The 21,049-nt window shown below is 39.6% G+C and overlaps 3 protein-coding genes across 3 annotated transcripts in view; 2 read left to right on the top strand and 1 right to left on the bottom strand.

Annotated features, from left to right (window-relative positions):
• LOC103146578 (programmed cell death protein 10) overlaps positions 1-8,301 on the bottom strand; it is a 16,537-nt gene extending 8,236 nt beyond the window's left edge. The window contains exons 1-4 of the mRNA XM_007564573.2: positions 8,177-8,301; positions 5,174-5,392; positions 3,944-3,997; positions 1,387-1,504 (exon numbers count right to left, since the gene is read on the bottom strand). Of these exons, the coding sequence (XP_007564635.1) occupies positions 1,387-1,504; positions 3,944-3,997; positions 5,174-5,263 (262 nt within the window). The 5' untranslated portion in view covers positions 5,264-5,392; positions 8,177-8,301. The remainder of the gene's footprint in view (positions 1-1,386; positions 1,505-3,943; positions 3,998-5,173; positions 5,393-8,176) is intronic.
• Positions 8,302-12,170: 3,869 nt separating this feature from the next.
• On the top strand, positions 12,171-17,386 carry LOC103146577 (inositol-3-phosphate synthase 1-A). Its single transcript, XM_007564572.2, has 11 exons — positions 12,171-12,351; positions 12,447-12,571; positions 12,689-12,850; positions 13,691-13,820; positions 14,379-14,572; positions 14,672-14,821; positions 14,911-15,129; positions 15,206-15,370; positions 15,461-15,574; positions 16,214-16,431; positions 16,550-17,386. The coding sequence occupies exons 2-11, from the start codon at positions 12,458-12,460 to the stop codon at positions 16,749-16,751; spliced, it is 1,668 nt and encodes a 555-aa protein (XP_007564634.1). The 5' UTR covers positions 12,171-12,351; positions 12,447-12,457; the 3' UTR covers positions 16,752-17,386.
• Positions 17,387-18,687: 1,301 nt separating this feature from the next.
• On the top strand, positions 18,688-20,923 carry tpgs1 (tubulin polyglutamylase complex subunit 1). Its single transcript, XM_007564571.2, has 2 exons — positions 18,688-19,208; positions 20,187-20,923. Exons 1-2 carry the CDS (start codon positions 18,856-18,858, stop codon positions 20,842-20,844), a joined length of 1,011 nt encoding a protein of 336 aa, XP_007564633.1. The 5' UTR covers positions 18,688-18,855; the 3' UTR covers positions 20,845-20,923.
• The last annotated feature ends 126 nt before the right edge of the window (positions 20,924-21,049 follow it).

Here is a 21,049-nt window from a genome sequence, read left to right as displayed (position 1 = left end):
TCAATCGGAAACTTCTCATCAGAGAGGTCAAAGGTTACATGTGGGGTACCCCAAGGTTCAATCCTAGGACCCCTTCTTTTCAATATTTATATGCTCCCACTGGCTCAGGTTATAACAGGAAATAAGATCAGCTAACATAACTACGCGGATGATACACAGCTCTGCATGACGATGTCACCAGGTGACTCTGAACCCATCCAATCACTGAACAGATGCTTAGAACAGGTTAAATGTGTGGATGTGCCAAAACTTTCTCCAGCTGAACAGAAACAAAACTGAAGTTATTATCTTTGGACCTAAAGAGGAGTGAACTAGAATCAATGCACAGCTTCAGTTATTACAACTGAAAACCAGCAATCAGGCCCGAAACCTGGGAGTAGTGATGGACTCTGACCTGAACATTCAGAGCCACATAAAGACAGTCACAAAGTCGGCCTTCTATCACCTGAAGAACATCTCCCTGGTTAGAGGACTTATGTCTCAGCGTGATCTAGAGAAACTCATCCATGCGTTTATCTTTAGCCGCATTGGTTACTGCAACAGCGTCTTCACAGGTCTGACTAATAAATCAATCAAACAGCTGCAGCTGATCCAGAACGCTGCTGCTCGCGTTCTCACTAAAACCAGGAAGATGGAGCACATAACACCAGTTTTAAAGTCCCTACACTGGCTCCCTGTAGCTCAAAGAATAGACTGTAAAATACTAATCTGTTGTTGCGGTACCAACCGTCTAGACCCCTCAGATCTTCTGGTTCTGGACTGCTCTGCATCCCCAGAACCAGAACCAAACGAGGAGAAGCAGCATTCAGTTTCTATGCACCACAGATTTGGAACAAATTTCCAGAAAACTGTAAAACAGCTGAAACACTGGGTGCCTTTAAATCTTAACTTAAAACCCACCTGTTTAGAGCTGCTTATGGCTAAATTATGGTGAGAGTGTGGGTTTTGATGTCGTCGATGTTTTTAATGTTATTATCTTTACTTTTTATCTATTTATTAATTTCTTTTTATTTCTCTTTCTTACTGTTTATTCAATGTCACATGCTGGTTTTTTTTATTATGTAAAGCACTTTGAAATGCCTTGCTGCTGAAATGTGCTATACAAATAAAATTTGATTGATAAGACAAAATATGAGTCTGAAAGTGGTGGATTATATAAAGAAAAGTTCAAATCTATATTTATAAATACTACAACTGCATTTATTTTAAAGGAATTGCTAAAGAGTAATCTTTACAAAGAAAAGTTGTATATTTTTTTTAGATTTTTGTTTCTTCCAGCGGTGTGAATGAAAGTGACCAGAACCACAAAAAGCTGTGCCATCAACAAACCCTGAAGAGGCCGTTTAGGTCACAACACAACAAAATCTCATTTTCCTCGTTGCTTACCTTCCACATCATCCGCAGCCATGCGAAGCAGGGATTCGGTGAAGTTAATTTGCACGTTCTTCTTCTCCAAGATCTTCATTATGATGTCCTGCGTCAGACCAGGGTTCTCTCGCTCCGCCTGGGAGCAAAAGGGAAATATGCGAGTAAGATGAGGAAGGTGAAACGCACCGCTCTTAGCTGAGAAAAAAAACATAGCTGCTTTGAGCAGAACACGCAGATGGGCTCCACTAAATAATTCAAACTGCACTACAATAGCCAGTAACCACAGAAAGCAGGTGATTAAAAAAAAAAACAGTGAAGGTTGTAGTGAAAGAGCTGCAAGGTGCTCTTATCTGCATTTGGTTTGTTTAAAGAGAAAAACATATTCTGAGGATAACAGGTTATAAAATAAAGGCATTTACTTGTGTGTGATTATTTTTAAGCACAGTATGTGTTTAAATAATGGAAATACTTGTAATTCAATTCAATTAAATGTATGCTAAAGCATAAGAAAAGGAAGCTGTAATAAAAAAAAAGACAGATTTAACAAGTTTTTAAATTATCAACATTTTGTGCTTATAAGTCAATTGCATTTAAACAGTTACCCTGACCTCTAGTGGTCTGTGAAGGTATTACATGAAAATGAAGCTAAAGCTGAATGAGGAGCTGAGGCTGAAACTGATGTTTCATCACTCGAGTGATGGTTCAGAATGTTTTCCCTTCTTAATCAGCAAACTATTAGTAGTAATTTAGTATTCCATAAATGCTTTTATCTTGTCCTTTAGTCTGAAAAAACTGGGTTTTTTCCCCATAAATCGCTATGCAAATTATTATGCATAAAACTGGAAGTCAAAGACGTGACAATGATGAACACAACATTACTTGTATTCATCATAATGAATACAACAAGTGTTGAATAGAAATTCCCACTAGTGTTTGCTTAAATATTCCTTGTAAAGACAAACACCTGCTTTGCCATTAATGGGTTACTGGTATAATTGTGATATAGATATTTGACCACTGTTCTTAGCAAATTGAGTTTGTTTAATTTATCCATTTTTCTGTGACAAACTTTAATCTTAGGCGTATAACACAAATTCTGAGTTCGGTTTAGTTCAGGGCTTTCAAAAAGCTTAATCCATCCCAAAACTAGTTTTGATGTTTGTTTTGGATCGTGGTTGTTGGATCACCCAGTTGTGATTCAACCCAACATCCTCAGACGAAGGTCAATTGAGCAAACTGGTAGGAAAGGAGGCACCAAGTACGATTTCTCACATGTCCTGAATGCTGCAGAATCACCAAGAAGAAAGTTTTGGTTCCTCTGCTCTCGCCTTTATGCTCAACTAAACTTTGCATCCCTCCTGGGATAAGCAAAATACCTCAGAGAGAAAAGTTTTAAGTGTTTGGAGAAGTCGAGGTGAGGCCTTCAGACATGCTAACACTGTACTAACCACCAAGCGTGGTGGAAGAAAAATGCTTTAGGACCTTTTTGTTGCCTAGGTTACTTGTGCTTTGAATAATGAAGGAAGGACCCAGAGTTCAGCAGACGATTGAGCCTTTGACTCAAACAGCTGTTCCAACAGGAAAACTGATTCACAGATAAAAACTGGATTTGGAATTGTTAAAGTTTTCTATTGGTCTTTTGAGAAAAGCCAGACGTCAACAATGCTGAAAATGTGTGGTTTACGCTCTAAGTCAGGCTCTGTACATGGAAACCAGTAGGGCTGCAGCGATACGCTAATCTCACAATACAATACGATACACAATATTCTGCAAACGATACATTGTAACTTGATACATTTTTAAGACATTTTGAAAGATTTTAGAGGGACAGAGTGATTTTGGTGACTTTTTGTGACTGTTCCATAGACTTGAATTAAATTAATCAAACCACTGCTGTAATAAATGTTGTTTTTGTTATACAATTGCTTTGTTTAAATATTAATTGTGTGGCTTTATGTATTTGGTTATGCAGAAAAGGAACCTTTTTTTTGTCCTATTCACTTATATTAGATTAAATTAAATAGTTAAATTACATCATTATTTAATTAATTGTAAATGGTTGATTCATTACACGTCATTTTTAATGTACATGTGCAACTGGGTAAAAAAATGTCAAGTGTGATAGCTGTCATTTAATTCATGTGGATTTGACATAAAACTCAAAGTAGGATTTAATATATCGATAATCGCGGATAAAAAAATTTTATACTTTCTGAGGAAAAAAAAAAAGAATTCATGTGGTGGAATCGATAAAATTACACAGCCCTAGAAACCAGGTCTAATGTGATAAGCTAATTTTCCAAGTCGTTGAATTTCGAGGTTTCTTTACCTGTAAGCCATAATCATTCAAAATAACAAAAAATGTGAAAAGTTCCACTTTCTAACACAAATAGCAAGAGATATTACACACTTATGCGCCTTTCTGGTTTCGTTTTTAGATGCAAGTATATATGCAATCATTTCACAGCAAACTGGAAACCCGGCAGCTTCGGCTGTCATTCCAAGTTGCTGCTGTGGCTGTGGTCTGATCCTGCCATTTCATGTTTACGCTCATGTTATCGATGCGTCTGCTTACCTTTTTGAAGGCTGCTCTGAGCGTCTGAGCTGCTGACATGTTAATCCTTTCCAGCTAGAATAAGAAAACAAGAGGAAGGCATATCAGAACCAAACCGAAACTGAGAATGAGGACATAGAAGGTACTTAGCTCAACCCTTCATGCTTTCGTTTTACTTTAGTTCATATCCTCCTGTGGGCATCAAGCATGTGTGAAGCTGCAGTCCCCACAGACATACAACCTTTTATGTTCATGAGTTTAATGGCTTCCAAAAACACTTGCTAAGCATTTTTACTTCAGGCAACTTGCCAGTGCAGAAGAAACCACACATGCCCTGGTTTAGTTTTCTACAGCCTTTCGTTACTGAAGCATTTAAAAATCTTTTAGGATGTTTCTTAAGTAAACAAACACAAAACGCATATCACATATATCAATCCGGAATAGATTTTTAGGTCAAATTTTCTGTCTGCATCTCATTCAGTGTAAACTTAAGATTCCCAAATGCATCATTCACTGCCCATCTGATGGCTGTTTTGACAGCAGGTGAGAGAGGGAGCGAGGCGACACCAAAACAAACAGTCTGACAATGACAAGACTTTAAAACAATAAGCAAAAAGAGTTCATTTTATTTATTTTGTGCACTGAAAATATATTTTAAAGTGCAAACCTTTCAATTTCATCCCAGGGAGCGAAGTGAGGGATAAATCTATTGCAAACAAACTGGATGATAAAATCACCTGATTGTTTTGTCAGTTGGCTGTTTTCAAAAATAGTCGATAGATCAACAAAAAACAAAATGAACAGCCAAACTGAACTCAATCATTTTAGAACCTGGATGAGAGCCACTAAACAGATGCAGGCTGTGTGTTATTTTTAGGTCACATCACCCAACCCTTCTGCAGATTAAACAATGCATTCAGAGAGGATCTGCTGTTGAGTGTGTGTTGTAATGAAGTTATTTGAGTCACTCAATAGATTACGTCCACCCACATGTGTCATCAAGTTCTTGAGAAGAGGTTGAAAATGCTGAAAATTTTGGGTTATATTAATTTTTCATTATTATTATGTTGTTGGAACAAATCCAGTTAACCTGGTCAAATGAGTAACAGTGATTTATTTCATTTCTAGCTTAGATGGAAGAAAATATTTGACTGACAATATTCACACTGCAAGCATTTTTCTCTCAATAATGATTATGAGCCGCCCTCTCTGCCTCTCTAGAGAAAACCCTTCTGTCATCGGCTGCTTTACCTCGTTGAAAACCGGATACATCACGGCGTACAGTGTCATGGATACCATGGAGTTTGTCTCCGCTTCATTCTTCATCTCCTCCATTGTCATCCTCCAGGGAGGAGTAGCTCTTGTCAAAACAGTAAAGAGAAAACTGCAGCTCAGACACACTCACACATACACGCACGCACTCACACTCACACACCCTGAAAACCACACAAGATCCAGAGGGACGAGAGCCTGGGAAGACAAAAAAACAAAAAACAAATGAGAAATGATGAAATTCAAATGTGCTAACCATCGCTGTTAAGAGGGAAGGGATTGACCTAATCCTGACATGGCGAGAGGACACTTATGATGATTGCTGTGATGTAGACGAAAAGGATCAAATTTAATTCATCTGATAACTTATAACTCAGCATTCAAATATATTTATTCAATCACAGGTGGCTGCCGACAGCCAAACTGCAGCCACTTCCCGTCAGATGCTCTACCCGCTCGGTTTAATTCGCTCTCATCACGCTATTTCTGGAGCAAAATGCTTCACATGATAAACGGATAAATGCTTCAAATTTACCATTTAAACTTAAGCACAATACTTTCAAAGAGAGTCAAATAACACACTGGCAAATATGTGTGGTTGTAAGGAGCCACAACCTTTGGGTAAGGTGATTTGTATATGAAATACTGAACGGTTAAACTTTATTGCTACAGCATTTCACATTCAAATAAGTGTCAAACAACATGATGTTCAAAAAAAAAAAAGATATAAATTACACAGTTACAGAGGACAAAGAATTGAGGAATCACAATCATGCAATGAGGCAACTTAGAAAATAACTATAAAGTGCTTTAGCGCTAATCTAAGTTTGTAACCATGGAAACAAAAATATAAAAATATGCTTGACTAAATCAAAAATAATGACCAAAAAAACTGATACATTCATAGTAAAAAAAAAATTAAGAAAAAATTTAATTTGTTAAATGAACAAAATACAAACACTATCAAAACATCTAAAACTTATCAACACACTTCAACTAAATAAGCTAAATAGACTAAATAAATGTAGGAGTTTGAAGTTTGCTTTTTAAAACAAACCCCTCTAAGATGCTCTCGGGAAGGTTTTTGTATTATAATAATAATAATAATAACAATAAAAAGACACCTCTGAATACAGAGAATATGAGGAAAACAATAATGGTGAAATGTAGAGTAGTGTAACGTCACGTATCTGAACCCCAGTAAGACATGGGCCGGTTTCTGGTATGAAGATATGCTGAGGTTTCAAAGTTACCATTACAAAGATGAATCTTTTTCATGAAATAAAAATAAAAATACATCCAACCAAAGAAACAAAACAAAAAAACTGTAATGCACTGTCCATCAGCTACATATTGGCTAAAAGAAAGGCATTGGGGTTGTGGTACAAAAACTACACAGCCGTGTTATAGAAACTAACAGAGCACGCTCTCTGATTTAAATTCAGGTACCTCTGTTATATATTTATAAACGGTAAACGACAAGCACTATGTCTGCAAGCCAACAGTCCAACTAGTAAAACTCTTGTGGCGTGAATTATTTACCATCTCACAGAAAAAATAACTAATTATTTGTGCTTTTATTGTCAAACCGATTCTGAACTAAGTAACAATTCTTAACTTGAACATAGTGCGTACAATATATTTTTGTGCATGTAATTCAAATGGGTAAAATTAGGCATATTTGAACAAAACGTACAACCAGATGGAGCCAAATCACTCCCAAAGCAATCTTTTGATATGAATTATATGTGCATCAACAGGTGATGGATACATGTATGCAACACCTTCGACTTGGAGGTTTAAGGTGAATTGCAACACTTGCTTACAACTGGAGAATATCAGCTTGTTAAAACTCTAAAGGGTAAAATATTCTCTACAATCCACTGGAAATTTACAAATATATATATATTTTTTTTTTTTTTTTTCCCTCTCTCTCGTGTTGCTTTCTTTATACACTATTCTTGAATATTTTTCATTTTCACCAATCCCATGCCAGTCGACATCTTTTGAAAGATCACATAACATATTTTTGTTTAAAATTTGTGTGCACACTTTGTCACCATGGGGTGTATATACTGCGAGAATATCTCACTGATGTGAATTAATTAAAGGAAGCTTCAGTCATCATAGTCACAAATTAATTCACATCGATTATTGTGTAATATTACAGACATAACCACCCTTGTGGCACAGCACATCAATTCTGCTCCCTCTCTTGTCAGTAAATACGGAGTCTGGCACATCGGAGCCTATCCAATCTTATGCCGAGCCAGTAATGAGGAAGAGAGAACTTTTATCCCTGCGGACGGGAGTGGCACACATCTAGGTTAACTCGCTGATGACCTCATTCTCAAACGTCCAAACAAAGGAAAATTACCATAAACACCATATGATAAAAACAGGAATTGGTTTTGACGGGCTGATTTCAACATATGCAAAACAGCAAACTGACAATACTGGAAGCTAATGCTTACGATGGTAAATAATACTAGTTTGGGAGCGTCTGTGCCCAACTCGCGACGTATATATCGAAAACATTGAAAATATACAGTAGATGAAGGATTCTGTTTATTTATTAACGCAAACTAAAGCGATGTCTTTACCACTGAGGGCTACACAGAAAGCTAACTAGACACAGAAGCAGATATTGGGTAAGGCTACTTGGCTAACAGGAAAGCTAACAAAGTGGGAGATGAAATGAAAACCGGGGTTTGACATTTTATTTTAGTTGACAAGCTGTTGTGAGCAATTCAAATCACGACGATAAGCCGTGTATCAAAACGAATTAAACGCTATTAACTCGTAATATTGACTTGAGGCCTGTAGCCGAGCAGATCGATGATAGCACCGAAACGTAGCTTGCGAGCTAGCTTAGGTAATTTGTATATTTGTATGTGCAGTCGGGCTAAAATACCTCAACGAACTATTGAGGGATTAATGCGTATGTTCGTGGACTCGTTTCAAACTGGTACTAGTATCTACCTTTTGGCTGACTTCTTAAATAGGTTGGTTCTCCCGTCGACTGCCTTTTAGCTCCTGTGTTTTCTTTACAACTTAAGGCGGAAGTTTTTTAGGACTGGCCCAAGCGACATCTTCCGGACCAATGCTACGTGTGAGCATGCGTCATCCAATCAGCTGGCTAAATTGACCGTGACGTAACTTAAATGGTTAACATTTTTGGCGTTGCCGCTTTCAGGCGTATTCATGTCTGTGCTTTCAGGTACTATAAAGATAAGGCAGCCTATTGCTTTGTACTTTGCTTTTCCCCGCGGGGAATGTCAGTTTTTTTATAAGTCGACACCAAAAGCGCCTACGGCGGTTCAAAGAACAGATAAAGTTTTATCAATCAAAGAAAATATGCTTACCAGACTTCAAAAAATACGAAATACCTGAACCGAAGGTGTCCAAACTTGGCCCGAAAGCTGTTTTCGTGGATAGGTATAATTTTATGAAATCCTCAAAAATGGTTCAAATTTAGCCTGCTAGCAAATGGAGTTGATGTAAAGGGTAATACAACAATAAATCAAGCTGAATATATACCACATTTTTAGGATTTTTTTTTGGATAACATTATACAATATTTTCTTGCATTACTGTGTATTAATCTAAAAACTCCTTAAAGCTCTGTAGTTTAATTGTTCGTTCCTGGATCCTATTGCTGCTGTCACCTATCCATGTGTTGAAATCTCCATGCCTTTCCCTGCAAATCCCTTCATTCAGATTTTTATTAAATCTTCTCATTACTGTCTGCCATCTGGCAGACAGTCTCTGTGAAAATGTTCTACATTTGGGTCCTTAACAACCACAGAACATGACAAGCAATTTAGCAAGGTTGTTAGGAAGAGTCAATATTGTCTGACACACATTCAAATTCTTAAAACTAGACTTAAAGCTATTGTTAAATCAATCAAATCAGGATCAAATAGAGTATGCAGATCCACACCAAAATCAGGATCATAGAACACATTAGGAATAAAGAGTAGAAGAAGAAGAAAAAAAAACACAGTTGGTTGGCTTTATCCATGAGCTTTAGCTGTGTTGTCTTGTTTGTGAAAGCCTGGGTGCATCTCCTTTGATAAGATGTTAATTTGCATGTAGACTTCAGACAGACAGATATGAACACACCCTGACATAATCTGACCTAGATTGTCATAGAGTAAAAATCTCAGCATTGCAGAGATTTTTCATTTATATGGCAATAGATGTGGTTCTGTCTAAATCTGAGTAATACATTAAAACTGAATCATAAACTCATCTTTTACTGTCTATTTTGTCACCTATCATTTGCTATAAATTTCCTTGCCCATGCAAAACAGACAATACGTCATCAAGGTCAAAATTCAGCTACACAGCAAAAAATGCTGTGAAGGCCAACTTGGGCAAGGGTCTCATGCTGTTGCCAAAAGCTTGTTGTTTGTCTCCATCTATTTTGTGTTGAAGCTAAAAACGCAGAAAATGTTCTCTGTGTTACATTTTCTGTTACAACTTGAAATTTGGATCAAGTACCGACTGTATTATGAACCAGCTTCAGTGCAGCTATGATTTCTTGCAGTGGTTATATTGTTCACAGAGGCACAAACTCCCCTTTGACTTGCTAACAAACAATAGAAATCTGTTTGGAGTGCTCTTTTTTTTTCTCAGTTTTTTTTAGGACTTGTGGGACCCTTGAAGACAGTGACACCCAGGGCAAAGACTGATACAGACCTCACCTAAAAGCACAGCCGAGTTTGGCAAATTTTATGTCTTCACAAATTTTAATAATGGGTGATATGGCTTTCTGACCAGGGCGGCATAGGGGGATGTCACAAAGCCGACAATAAAAACAGAAAAGCTATCTATTATTTCCCCCTGATTGTGTTTTCTATTTCCCAATTGTATAGTCAGTCAATTGAAATGGGAGTCCAAGTGTAGTGTGAACATTGTAAATAAACATACTGTTGCCACTATTAGGATTCATCTATTAATTTATTTTCAACAAAAATAGCAAAGGATCATCAGCTTTTTCTTTCTTAATTCCAGTATCTATTTATTAACCAATCAAATCTATAGTATATTTGACAGCAGTTCAAAGCGATTTACATCAGAAGAACATAAAAAACACAATAATTAACATTTACATGTTGTCTTTATATTTATATTTTTATTGTATTTTCCCCCCTCCCCCACCCATTTGATATCTGTTTGATTGTCTACGGGTGTTTGTTCTGGATCCTTCTCTTCCTCCTCCAACCTACATTCACGTGGGGTGACAGTCAACAGAGGGTCATGCGTTATACTTCCAGCGATCTGATTGGCTGAGGGTCAAAAACATGCTCGTGGAAAATTTGGACCACAAAAGTCATAAAATGCAGGCGCTAAATGCTTTTGTGTGAACTCTTCCCATCTATTCTGCCAGAGGATGTAAGTGTTGTCACAGAGGTATGTAAGATAAAAAGATAAAATAAAAAAGAGAAGTATGCAAAAAAATATGCATGCACAAAATCATTGAGAATATAATTATTATAAATACAATAGCAACCAAGACTTTTTGCCCCCCTCACCCCTCCCCTTGTTTTTTTTTTACTAATACAATTGCAAAGAGCAATACCCTTATCCCATGTTTACTGCAGTCAGCGAAGTTACACAGGAATTTTCCACTCTTAAGATTATTTTTGCACTGTGGAGAGGAGTGGGAGGGGGTGGTGTTTTCCTCCTCTTCTAATCGCCTTTCCAACGACTTTGTTTAGTTCCGCATAATTATGATGAATAAATCAGAATGATTTGTGTCTCTACATTGTAATTATTGCATGACAGTATTATTGTCTTTGATAACCGTTTTTTTTTTTTTTTTCCTGAGACCAGCCGACTGCCGGAGCGCATGCACCGGCTTCAAAACTAAAATGGAAGATGATCTATGGCTAACATGCACTATAAGGCAAGGGGATTGTGTTAATGCGTGTTAAATACATCTGAACATGATTTACATATACCCTGCGTTGTTTTCTACCTATGAAGTGAAGTGGATCACAGCACAGCAGCTGCACGTGAATTGCACGTGATATGGTGTTTTCTGTCGCTCATTGGCTGGCGGCGGTCTCTACTTGGCAGTGATTGGTCAGGAAGAGGCGTTCATTTTGTAAGACCTTTTAATACCGTTAAAAAAAAATGTTGCAATAGAAATTGTCAAAGAAAACCCTGAAAAAGTGCGAGTTCCACATCCTGTTTATGTTTTGCATACAGCCAGCACCGGGGTTAAAATTGGCACAATGATATATTTTTTTAATAAATGTAAACATAAATGCAATTATTTTTCATTTGCAAGAGATTTGGTCATGTATGCATTTGAAATTAAGTTTATGATACAGCTAGCAAATAATTAAAAGACTAAAAATGTTTTTAAAGTGTATAACTATTTTTATGTCAAACATTTCTAAACTGAAATAAAAAAATGGGCATCATTGGTGTCGTGCATTTTGTTTATAATCTGGGTCAAAGTAGGAAAAGCAGTTAAAGCACCCACTACAACTTTAAACTCATTATGACTGTGAAGATGCAACGTTGAATCGGTTATTGTCAATGTGGACCAATTTTTTTTTAGCATTTGTGATTCAGTATTCATACATGCAAGCACTTCCAACTGCATGCAATTCTCCTGAATTAATACGTTTGCATTTGAAGGCACAAGGACAGCAACAAAATGAAAAAAACAAAAAAACACTATTAACGCTGTTATTTCAAGCTTCAATAAATGCTTTATTGGGTTATAAAGTGATCAAATACAGCAATGAATTACTAAACTGTGCATTGTGTGATTCTACAAACAGCCTCCATTAGATCCACGCCAGTGGAAGATTTTCTTCTCTATCAGAACCCTCTAGAATGGAATATTTCTGACTTGTGTCAGGTCCCTCCTCGAGGATGCTGAGCTTCAAAGCAGCGCTCCCATTGGCTGACAGTACCACGCGCTGGCCTTTTGTCTGCAACCACGCGCCTTATATAAAGGGATGGGGCGTGCTGGTTGCGAAGAATCGGATGAGTGCGACATACTAAGAAGAGTCTGCTAGCAGAACCAACCAACGGAAGCCACCCGTCACTACTTCGTCACAAGGACTAAGAGAGTATCCGACAACGACACTAGCGCTGAAAGCTTTTTCTTATCGCTTAAAGAAGAAAAATAGGTTAGTTAGAGAGTGTGTTTCTTACTTAGCGGAAGCCTGGAGCTAACAGGAAGTGTTTCATTACAAATTTTAATAACTATTTCGTTGCTTTTCAGAGTCTGTCGCCATGTCCGCTAGCATTCACGTTAACAGCCCCAATGTGAAGTACACAGACACTCACATCGAGGCGCATTACTCCTATCAAACCACCTCTGTGTGTCAGGAGGGAAACAGAGTAACGGTCAGTATAACAATAGCCATGAATATCACCTCTACCATCACAGTAAATGTGCGGCTGCGCACAGAAGTGCCATCTGTCCCAGTTTCCGTAGCTGACGTTGGTCTCTGTGGCATAAAGGTGACCCCCAGCAGCACCGAGATGACATTCCGCACCGAGCGGCGCGTTCCCCGGCTGGGCGTGATGCTGGTGGGCTGGGGAGGCAACAACGGAACCACGGTCACCGCCGCTGTCCTGGCCAATAAGCTGGGTCTCACCTGGAGGACCAAGAACGGAGAAAAGGTGAGCGGAGGGACCAAGTTTGAAGTGGAGAAAATATAGAACAATTCAGTTTAGTCTTTAAAGTTGTTATATTTAAGAATAATAGTAATATTATTATAAGAATATAATGATTGTAGGATCCAGTTAATTACACAAAATTATGTGTGTCTGTCAGTGAATGTTGGTGATGCTTAAAACTCGGGTTATTTTCTTAGAGAACCTCAGTTTGCTGACAATCCATTTTTACTTCTTATTTGCCTAAACAATTAAGATTCTTAACTAAATGATGAAATGGAGTCTAGATTCCTTAAAAGCACAGAAATAATCCCTTTAATGTAGTTGTGGACGTAAGCTGTGAATCAGATGTCGACTTCAACATAATTAGTAATTCATAGTCTATCGCCATTTTTATTTATTTGCATGTGTTTCTTTGTGTCACCCCCTGTTGTGCCACCCTGAGCAGAAAGTCATATTTCCTAATGTAAATAGTCCCACTGATCTCAGTTCATTTGCCAAACTGTGGTGAAATCTTTTTCTGTGAAAACCATTGCTAAGCTAATTAATATATATGTTGTCTAATGCTATAATTAGTTTGTTATCCCACCACTACTTTTGGTACCACCACTGATCATCAACTTCCTGCTCCTGCTTAGTTGAGTGTTCACTCTCAACTATCAGAGTTCCTAGATATCTCCCATAAAAGGGCTGAGATATGCAACACTACCCCCGGTGGGCAAGTCTTGTGTTTTCCTTATAAAACCAAATGTCTTCCTTTATGTGATGTAACATAGTTTAATCTGACCTGTAACAGAATGAACTCACTTTCTTTTTTGCCCTTTCTCTCATCTCTATTCCTTTTAGAAAGCAAACTACTACGGCTCCCTGCTGCAGGCATCCACTGTTTGTCTGGGGTCAGGGCTGGAGGGAGAGGTCAACGTGCCGTTCCGTGACCTGCTGCCCATGGTGCACCCTAATGACATTGTTTTTGACGGTATGGAGAACCCCAGATATTCACCTCATGGGTTAACCTGTAACACCTCAATGCGATTATGTAGGAAAGTGAAGACAGGGAGACTTTTGTTAGCAAAACCTGACCTTAAAGCTGTGGCTTGAAAATCCAATGGAAAGCAAGTGAATGTGAACCAGTGCTGGCTCAAGTCATAAGCAAACAATCACACTGCTTAGGGCCTCCAGGCCAGCAGGGGGCCCCCAAGATCTCCGTACTTGTAAGACAGAAGATTTGTGTTTATGAGTCCTTTATTTTCACTCAACTTTGTAAACAAAGAGCTTAATTTAAAAGATTTCTTGAAGTTTCATTGTGGGGAATACTATTTTTAGTACAAATTTTGCATAGTACATGACAATCTAGATGAGTATCTTTGTGTTTTAATGGGAAACGATAAATTTAAAGTCTACCAACTGCTGCCAAGTGCTGGCTCTGATATGAACTAATGTTCATATCGGAACAGAGAGCATAGTGACGTTTCTCTAGCTAATCTGTGTCGTAAAAGTAAAATTCCTTTAATTTGTGATGGATCCATGTCTTCAGGTTGGGACATCTCCTCACTGGATCTGGGCAGAGCAATGGAGCGAGCGCAGGTGCTGGACTGGTCCCTGCAGGAGCAGCTGCGACCGTACATGAGCAGCCTCAAACCAAGGCCTTCCATCTATATACCCGAATTTATTGCAGCGAACCAGGAGAGTCGGGCTGACAACGTCCTCACTGGCACCATGGCGGAGCAGGTAACGGATGCTGCCACTCCCCTTTTCTTTTTATTTTTGATCAATTTTAGCTGTTATTGTGCCATTTTATTAAAAGAAAATATGTAAATGATTTTCCAGATGGAGCAGATCAGAGCTGACATTAGAGACTTCCGTCGGTCCAGCGGCGTGGACAAAGTCATAGTTCTGTGGACGGCCAACACGGAGCGCTTCTGCGATATCGTCCCAGGGGTCAGTGACTCAGCCAAGAACCTGCTGGCTGGAATCCAGGTGAGAAAGAGCTCTATACGAGGTTGCATTGAGCAGGTTTGGTTTGAAGTCTTCAGTTCTCTCATCTGCACACTTTTCCTCCTCCTCAGGCTGGAGCAGCAGAGATTTCTCCCTCCACTCTGTTTGCCGTAGCCAGCATTCTGGAGGACTGCGCCTACATCAACGGCTCTCCGCAGAACACCTTCGTCCCCGGGGCCATAGAGCTGGCCATGCAGAGAGGCGTGTTCATCGGCGGCGACGACTTTAAGTCCGGCCAGACCAAAATCAAGTCAGTTCTGGTGGACTTCCTGGTCAGCGCAGGCATCAAGGTAAGATAGTACACTTTTTTTTTTTCTTTAGACGGAAAGTAATCCAGGATTCAGCAGCTTTGCTTCGCCTTGACAGCCGACGTCCATCGTCAGCTACAATCACCTCGGCAACAACGACGGGAAGAACCTGTCCGCCCCTCAGCAGTTCCGCTCCAAGGAGATCTCCAAGAGCAACGTGGTGGATGACATGGTCCAGTCCAATCCTGTGCTGTATCAGCCTGGGGAGAAACCTGACCACTGTGTGAGTGAAATATAAAAAGCACAAACGCACACTGGAACTTTTGTGTGGATGCTCAAGGTGAACCTCTGCCGCATCTCCCTCCTACATCAGGTGGTGATTAAACACGTCCCATATGTGGGAGACAGCAAGCGCGCCATGGATGAGTACACATCCGAAATAATGATGGGCGGGCTCAACACCATCGCGCTCCACAACACCTGTGAGGTTAGTATCAATGCATTTCAGCAACAAAACCGCCATGAGATTAGAGTGGAAGCAGTGTTACAGCGGAGAGGCTCAGGAGCAACTGATCCCGATGATAATCCATCTTTTTAAGCCTTAAATCTAATACAAAGAGACACATGCAGGTCACACACTGTCTTAACTCATTCTGCTACCAGCTGGACACAGAAGCACAGCATCCAAGTTAAATTTGTTCATTGATCAATTTTCAAAACTCTTTAGTTAGGGAACTTTTATAGGCACTTGTACTAGATTTTATTTGGGGTCAACAAAGTAAATGGGGAGAAGGCAAATATACACTTTTTGATAGTATTTTTAAAAAATTTGTAGTACTCCAAATTAAACACATTCGTCTTGATTTGGGATATTTTTACTCTGTCTCCCTCTAGTGGTTAAAAAGAAAAAAGGCGAGCATTTCTGCAGAATGCCTTGCCCACACCATCAGACATCTAAATAGCTTCATATGAGACATAGCTCTTCTATATTTAACAGCTTCATTTATTACCAAATACTACTCTAATTTGAACTTAGTTATTCATAATAATCAAGATAAACTAAGAAAACAAACGCTTTGTTTTGACTCAGCTTAAGTTTTCAATTTTCCTCTTTGAATCTTAACAGGACTCGCTCCTGGCCAGCCCGATCATCCTGGACCTGGTTATCCTGACTGAGCTTTGCCAGCGAGTGACAGTCAGGCCTCAGGGAGAGGAGGACTTCCAGTCCTTCCACAGCGTCCTCGCTCTGCTCTCCTTCCTCTGTAAGGCCCCTCTGGTCCCATCAGGGACTCCAGTCGTCAATGCCTTCTTCCGCCAGAGAGCCTGCATAGAAAACATCATGAGGTATGAACTGCTTTCAAATGAGAATGTGTTTTTTTTTCTCTCTCTCTCTAATGAACTTAACGTTCCATCCAACACAAGAATTGTAAGTTCTGACTGATCTCTTTTTGTTCTTGTCCAGAGCGTGCCTTGGCCTTCCTCCCCAGAACCACATGCTGCTGGAGCACAAGCTGCAGAGGAACTTCCTGACGGCGCACTCAACCTACATCAACAACGATGTGGCCACACTAAAAAAAGCCGCCCTCGCCAATGGGAACCATACCTCTGTACCACTGAAAAACGGCATCTACACTCACCAGAGCGACACGGCTTGCGCTATGTAACGGCAGATATTCCACTGAAGCCCAAAATGGACTGCTGCGAAGTTTAATGAATTGTTTGAGATGAACAAACACCCCAGTTGATCAAATTTTGATCCAAATATAAAAAGGAATTAGCTAAATGTGCTTGAGGGTAGAGACCACAGTTGTTTAGAAATGTGTGGAAACCACACACAGTAACTGACCAAATCTTTTGTGTACTCCACCTTTTTAACATTTCACTGTTTTTAAATTACTTAATGCTGTTTTTACGAGTTTACAATGTTTAAATTAAAGTAGGTTTTCAAGTTTAGAATGTTAAAGCACAAATGTAATGTATATATCTGAAAAATAGATGTTTAATACTGTATTGTTTCTACTTGAATAGACAGCCTATGGTGTGAAAAGAGGGAATGTTGCATTCACTGGTTTAGGGTTGACATCTTGTTTCTGATGTATTGCAGAATTCTTAAAGGTTTTATGTGAAATTGAGTATTTTACAATAAAATTAGAATTTTTAGGTTGAACATTAAGTTTTTGTTAAATTTATCCGGTGTCTCACGTTTGGTTAAATGTTTTAACAGACAGGCTGTACTTAATGAGTAATGTAAGCAATTTTTGCTCTGGATTTTGTTTAAGAGTTTCAGTAAAGTTGCTAAGCATGCAGGCTACAATATTTTAGACTTTAATATAATATTTTATCATTAGCAATTATACACTATGTTTTATTGGTCCAACAACTAAAATCCAAACTAATAAAAAAAAATAATGAATGTGTTGTTGCTGATAAGGACAGATAAAACCATCCATCCATTTTCCTTCACCCTTGTCCCTCAGTGGGGTCGGGAGGGGTGCTGGTGCCTATCTCCAGCTCACGTTCCGGGCGAGAGGCGGGGTACACCCTGGACAGGTCGCCAGTCTGTCGCAGGGCAACACAGAGACACACAGGACAAACAACCATGCACACACACACTCACACCTAGGGGCAATTTGGAAAGGCCAATTAACCTGACAGTCATGTTTTTGGACTGTGGGAGGAAACCGGAGAACCCGGAGAAAACCCACGCATGCACAGGGAGAACATGCAAACTCCATGCAGAAAGACCAGGGCCGGGAATCGAACCCAGAACCTTCTTGCTGCAAGGTGACAGCTCTACCAACTGCACCACCGTGCAGCCCTAGATAAAACCAGAAGGTGTGTAATCGAAAATATATAATTTCACAGCTACTTGACCTCAGATGTTCAAAGTTAAAGGAAACTTTTATTCTCCTATCTGTATCATGAAAAGACAACCAGTTAGCTGCCACTTAAATCCTTCTGTCACACGATTCAGGAAACAGTCAAATATCCTATTTAATCACTGAAATCTTTTCGAATTGAACAAGAATTGAAAGCACACATACCCACAGTGTTGCTTTAATTCTTTCATATTTGAATCTCCCATAGCAACCATTCAGGGGGTACCTAAACGCTGCTTATTTCCACAAAGAAGGGCTGAAGAGCAGGAGCTCCTTAAAGAGACAGAGGTCAATTTCAAATAGTCAAACTAAGATGCAAAATGTCTTTCAAATCATATTTGATATATATATAGTATTTTATAACAACTGTTTCCCCTTTAAAAAAGATTAGAGATTTATAAAAGCTTAATGAAGAGCTGAAGATGGAGTACTATTTTTAAACAGTTTTTCTAAGATCATTAATACAACCAAAAAGTGTATAAGGTTCGAGCTTAGACTGAATTATTTTTATGAACTATAGATTCTTTGTAATTCAATTTGGCCTTGTGAAACCCATCTGGAGCAGAAATCAGATGTTTACATAAATTTTTTTTTCAGTCAGGTACGATATCAAAATTATTTTATGAGCAAAATAAAGTATATTTTTTCCAAATCTATCTATCTATCTATCTATCTATCTATCTATCTATCTATCTATCTATCTATCTATCTATCTATCTATCTATCTATCTATCTATCTATCTATCTATCCAAATGTATTGTTCTTTACTGTCATTATATTGACAAATTTCAACAATGCGCTATTATTGTATGACGCACTGCTTCCTGCTTCCCGACCGGTGCTCCATCACTTCCGCTGCCGTTGCTGCGACACGGGACGTCAACAGCGATGGCTGACAAGGAGAAGCGCCGGTCTGCGGCTCTTCCTTCGGGGATGTCCTCGGGCAAAGTCGTCAAATCGGACAGCGAGAGGGAGTTCCTGGAGCAGGCCGGCGTCGGGGACCTGCTCCGCGGGGCCATTCTGAAGATGGTCGAGGCCAGGTCGGATGATCCCATCGGGTTCCTGGCCGACCACTTCTGCAACCTGGCCTCGGTTACGGACAGCGGGACGGCTGGATGCGGGGATGAGGACCAGCAGCAGCAGCAGCAGCAGAGCACCGGCCTTGCTGGCGCAGGCGCACACGAGCAGCAGCGTCTTAACAGGGCGCTGTGGCACCTGCGGCTGGCGCATCACTCTCAGAGGTGTGGGCGGATTTATCGCTCAATTTGAGGCACCCATAGACACCAGCATTTGTCAGTAGGATTACTATTCGCGAGACTACATTTGCTGATTGAGAAACACTTAAAAATGTATCGACAATTTTACAAATGCGTATGTATTTTTTTTTCAAATGTATTCATTTTACAGAAACATATTGCAAAGTATAATGTCATGATTTTATGCGATAGATCAACACAAAATATTATTAATTCTCATATTTTTACGTATTTATTTGGAAACAGTAAAAGAAGGAGCTCATGAGTCAAGTCAAGTTTATTTGCTTACAGCACATTTTCAGCATCAAGGCAGTTCAAAGTCCTTTACATTATAAGAACACCATACAGATGAAATAAGATGCTTGACCTGCATGCAAATTTGGGAGAAAACAAACACTGCACCGTGAACATCCCACCCCAGCAGTACATATTGTGGTGGCACCGATACACCACCACAATATTTATTGTGCATTTTTTATTTTTAGAAACATGTTTACTTTATCTTCTACTTTACAACAAGGCAGTTTTGTGTTGGTCGATCACATAAAATCGTAATTAAAGACACTGAAGTTTATAGGTGTAATGTGAGAAAAAAGTGAAAAAGTTCAATGAGGTTTTTTTTTAGGGATACTGTATTATCATCCCAACAATTTCATTTCTTATTATTAGTATAAGTTATCATACTGGCAGTAATGTCTTTGAAAATATCTGTTTACTGAGTTTATAATGCTATTTTTTCAATAAGACATTTTAGCACTGTTGTCAGAAAGAACAAAACACTTGATTATTCACTTAGCTCCAAAAAAATCCCCCTGCTCTTATTCGTCTCTAGCCCTCTGTCTCGGAGATTGCTGTTTTTCTGTCGCTGCTGGGAAAATAACAGTCAATACACATCTTTAGTAACAATAAACTAAAAAAAGACATTTTTCTACACATTGACCGTATGATTTTTCTGTATTTTAGATCAGCTTTCAGCAACAATGTTCGTGTGGCCTACGACCTCCTGAACCTTAACGGGTGTCTGAGGCAGGCAAGTGAGAATCCGGAGGGCCCAGATGGTTCCTGCCTTGACGTCCCTCCTGACGCAGAGGGCAGCGGGGGCGTAAAAGGAGGCCTCTACACGCAGACTCTGGAGTGCCTCTGCAGCGAAGGCGGCGTCCCTGCCTCAACCTCCGCCCCGCTCCTACGACGCCTCTGCTGCCAGGACCACGAAGCTGTCCCTTACGATGTCTTCCGTCATGGCGTGCTCACCTGTGCTGTTTTCTCGGACTACATCCGGCAGGCTCAGAGGCTTTACGCCGAGGTGTGCTGCCCCGACGAGGGGCCAGCCACCAGGGCCCTGTGCTCCGCAGTGCTTGGGACCTTAAAGGAAGCGCTTGAGACCTCCCAGGACTGTGACGCAAACTGCTTCGTTAATGCCAACGCTAAATCTAGTGCTTGTTTGGAAGCAAATGCGAAGGCTATCCGCTACTTGGAGGCCAGCGCCAAGATCTCCCCCCACAAACTGGCACAGGCCATGGCCGGAGCCCAGACCCGTGGGCCCGGTGGCAACATGGATGCGAAGGAGTTTGAAAACGCAGCCGCAGACCTGTTCATCGCTCGTGTAAAAGTTGTATCCTAGAGGTACATAGATGTCATGAATGTACAGCAATAAACAATCCTTCATCTCTAACACACGTCTGAAAACTCCAGAATAAAAACAAACCTTAACACTAACAATAAACTCAGTAACCACAGTAAACACTTTTGGTGACTTTTGATATTTTATTAAATCAGCTCCTATAAGTATTCGTCTTCAGAAACTTTTTTAATGAGAAAAAAACAAC

The sequence above is a fragment of the Poecilia formosa genome, unplaced genomic scaffold (genome assembly GCF_000485575.1).
Source record: "Poecilia formosa unplaced genomic scaffold, Poecilia_formosa-5.1.2 Scaffold160, whole genome shotgun sequence".
In the NCBI taxonomy this organism is placed as follows: domain Eukaryota; kingdom Metazoa; phylum Chordata; class Actinopteri; order Cyprinodontiformes; family Poeciliidae; genus Poecilia; species Poecilia formosa.
The sequence above is the reverse complement of the archived record's forward strand: the minus strand, read 5'-3'. Positions and strand labels throughout refer to the sequence as shown.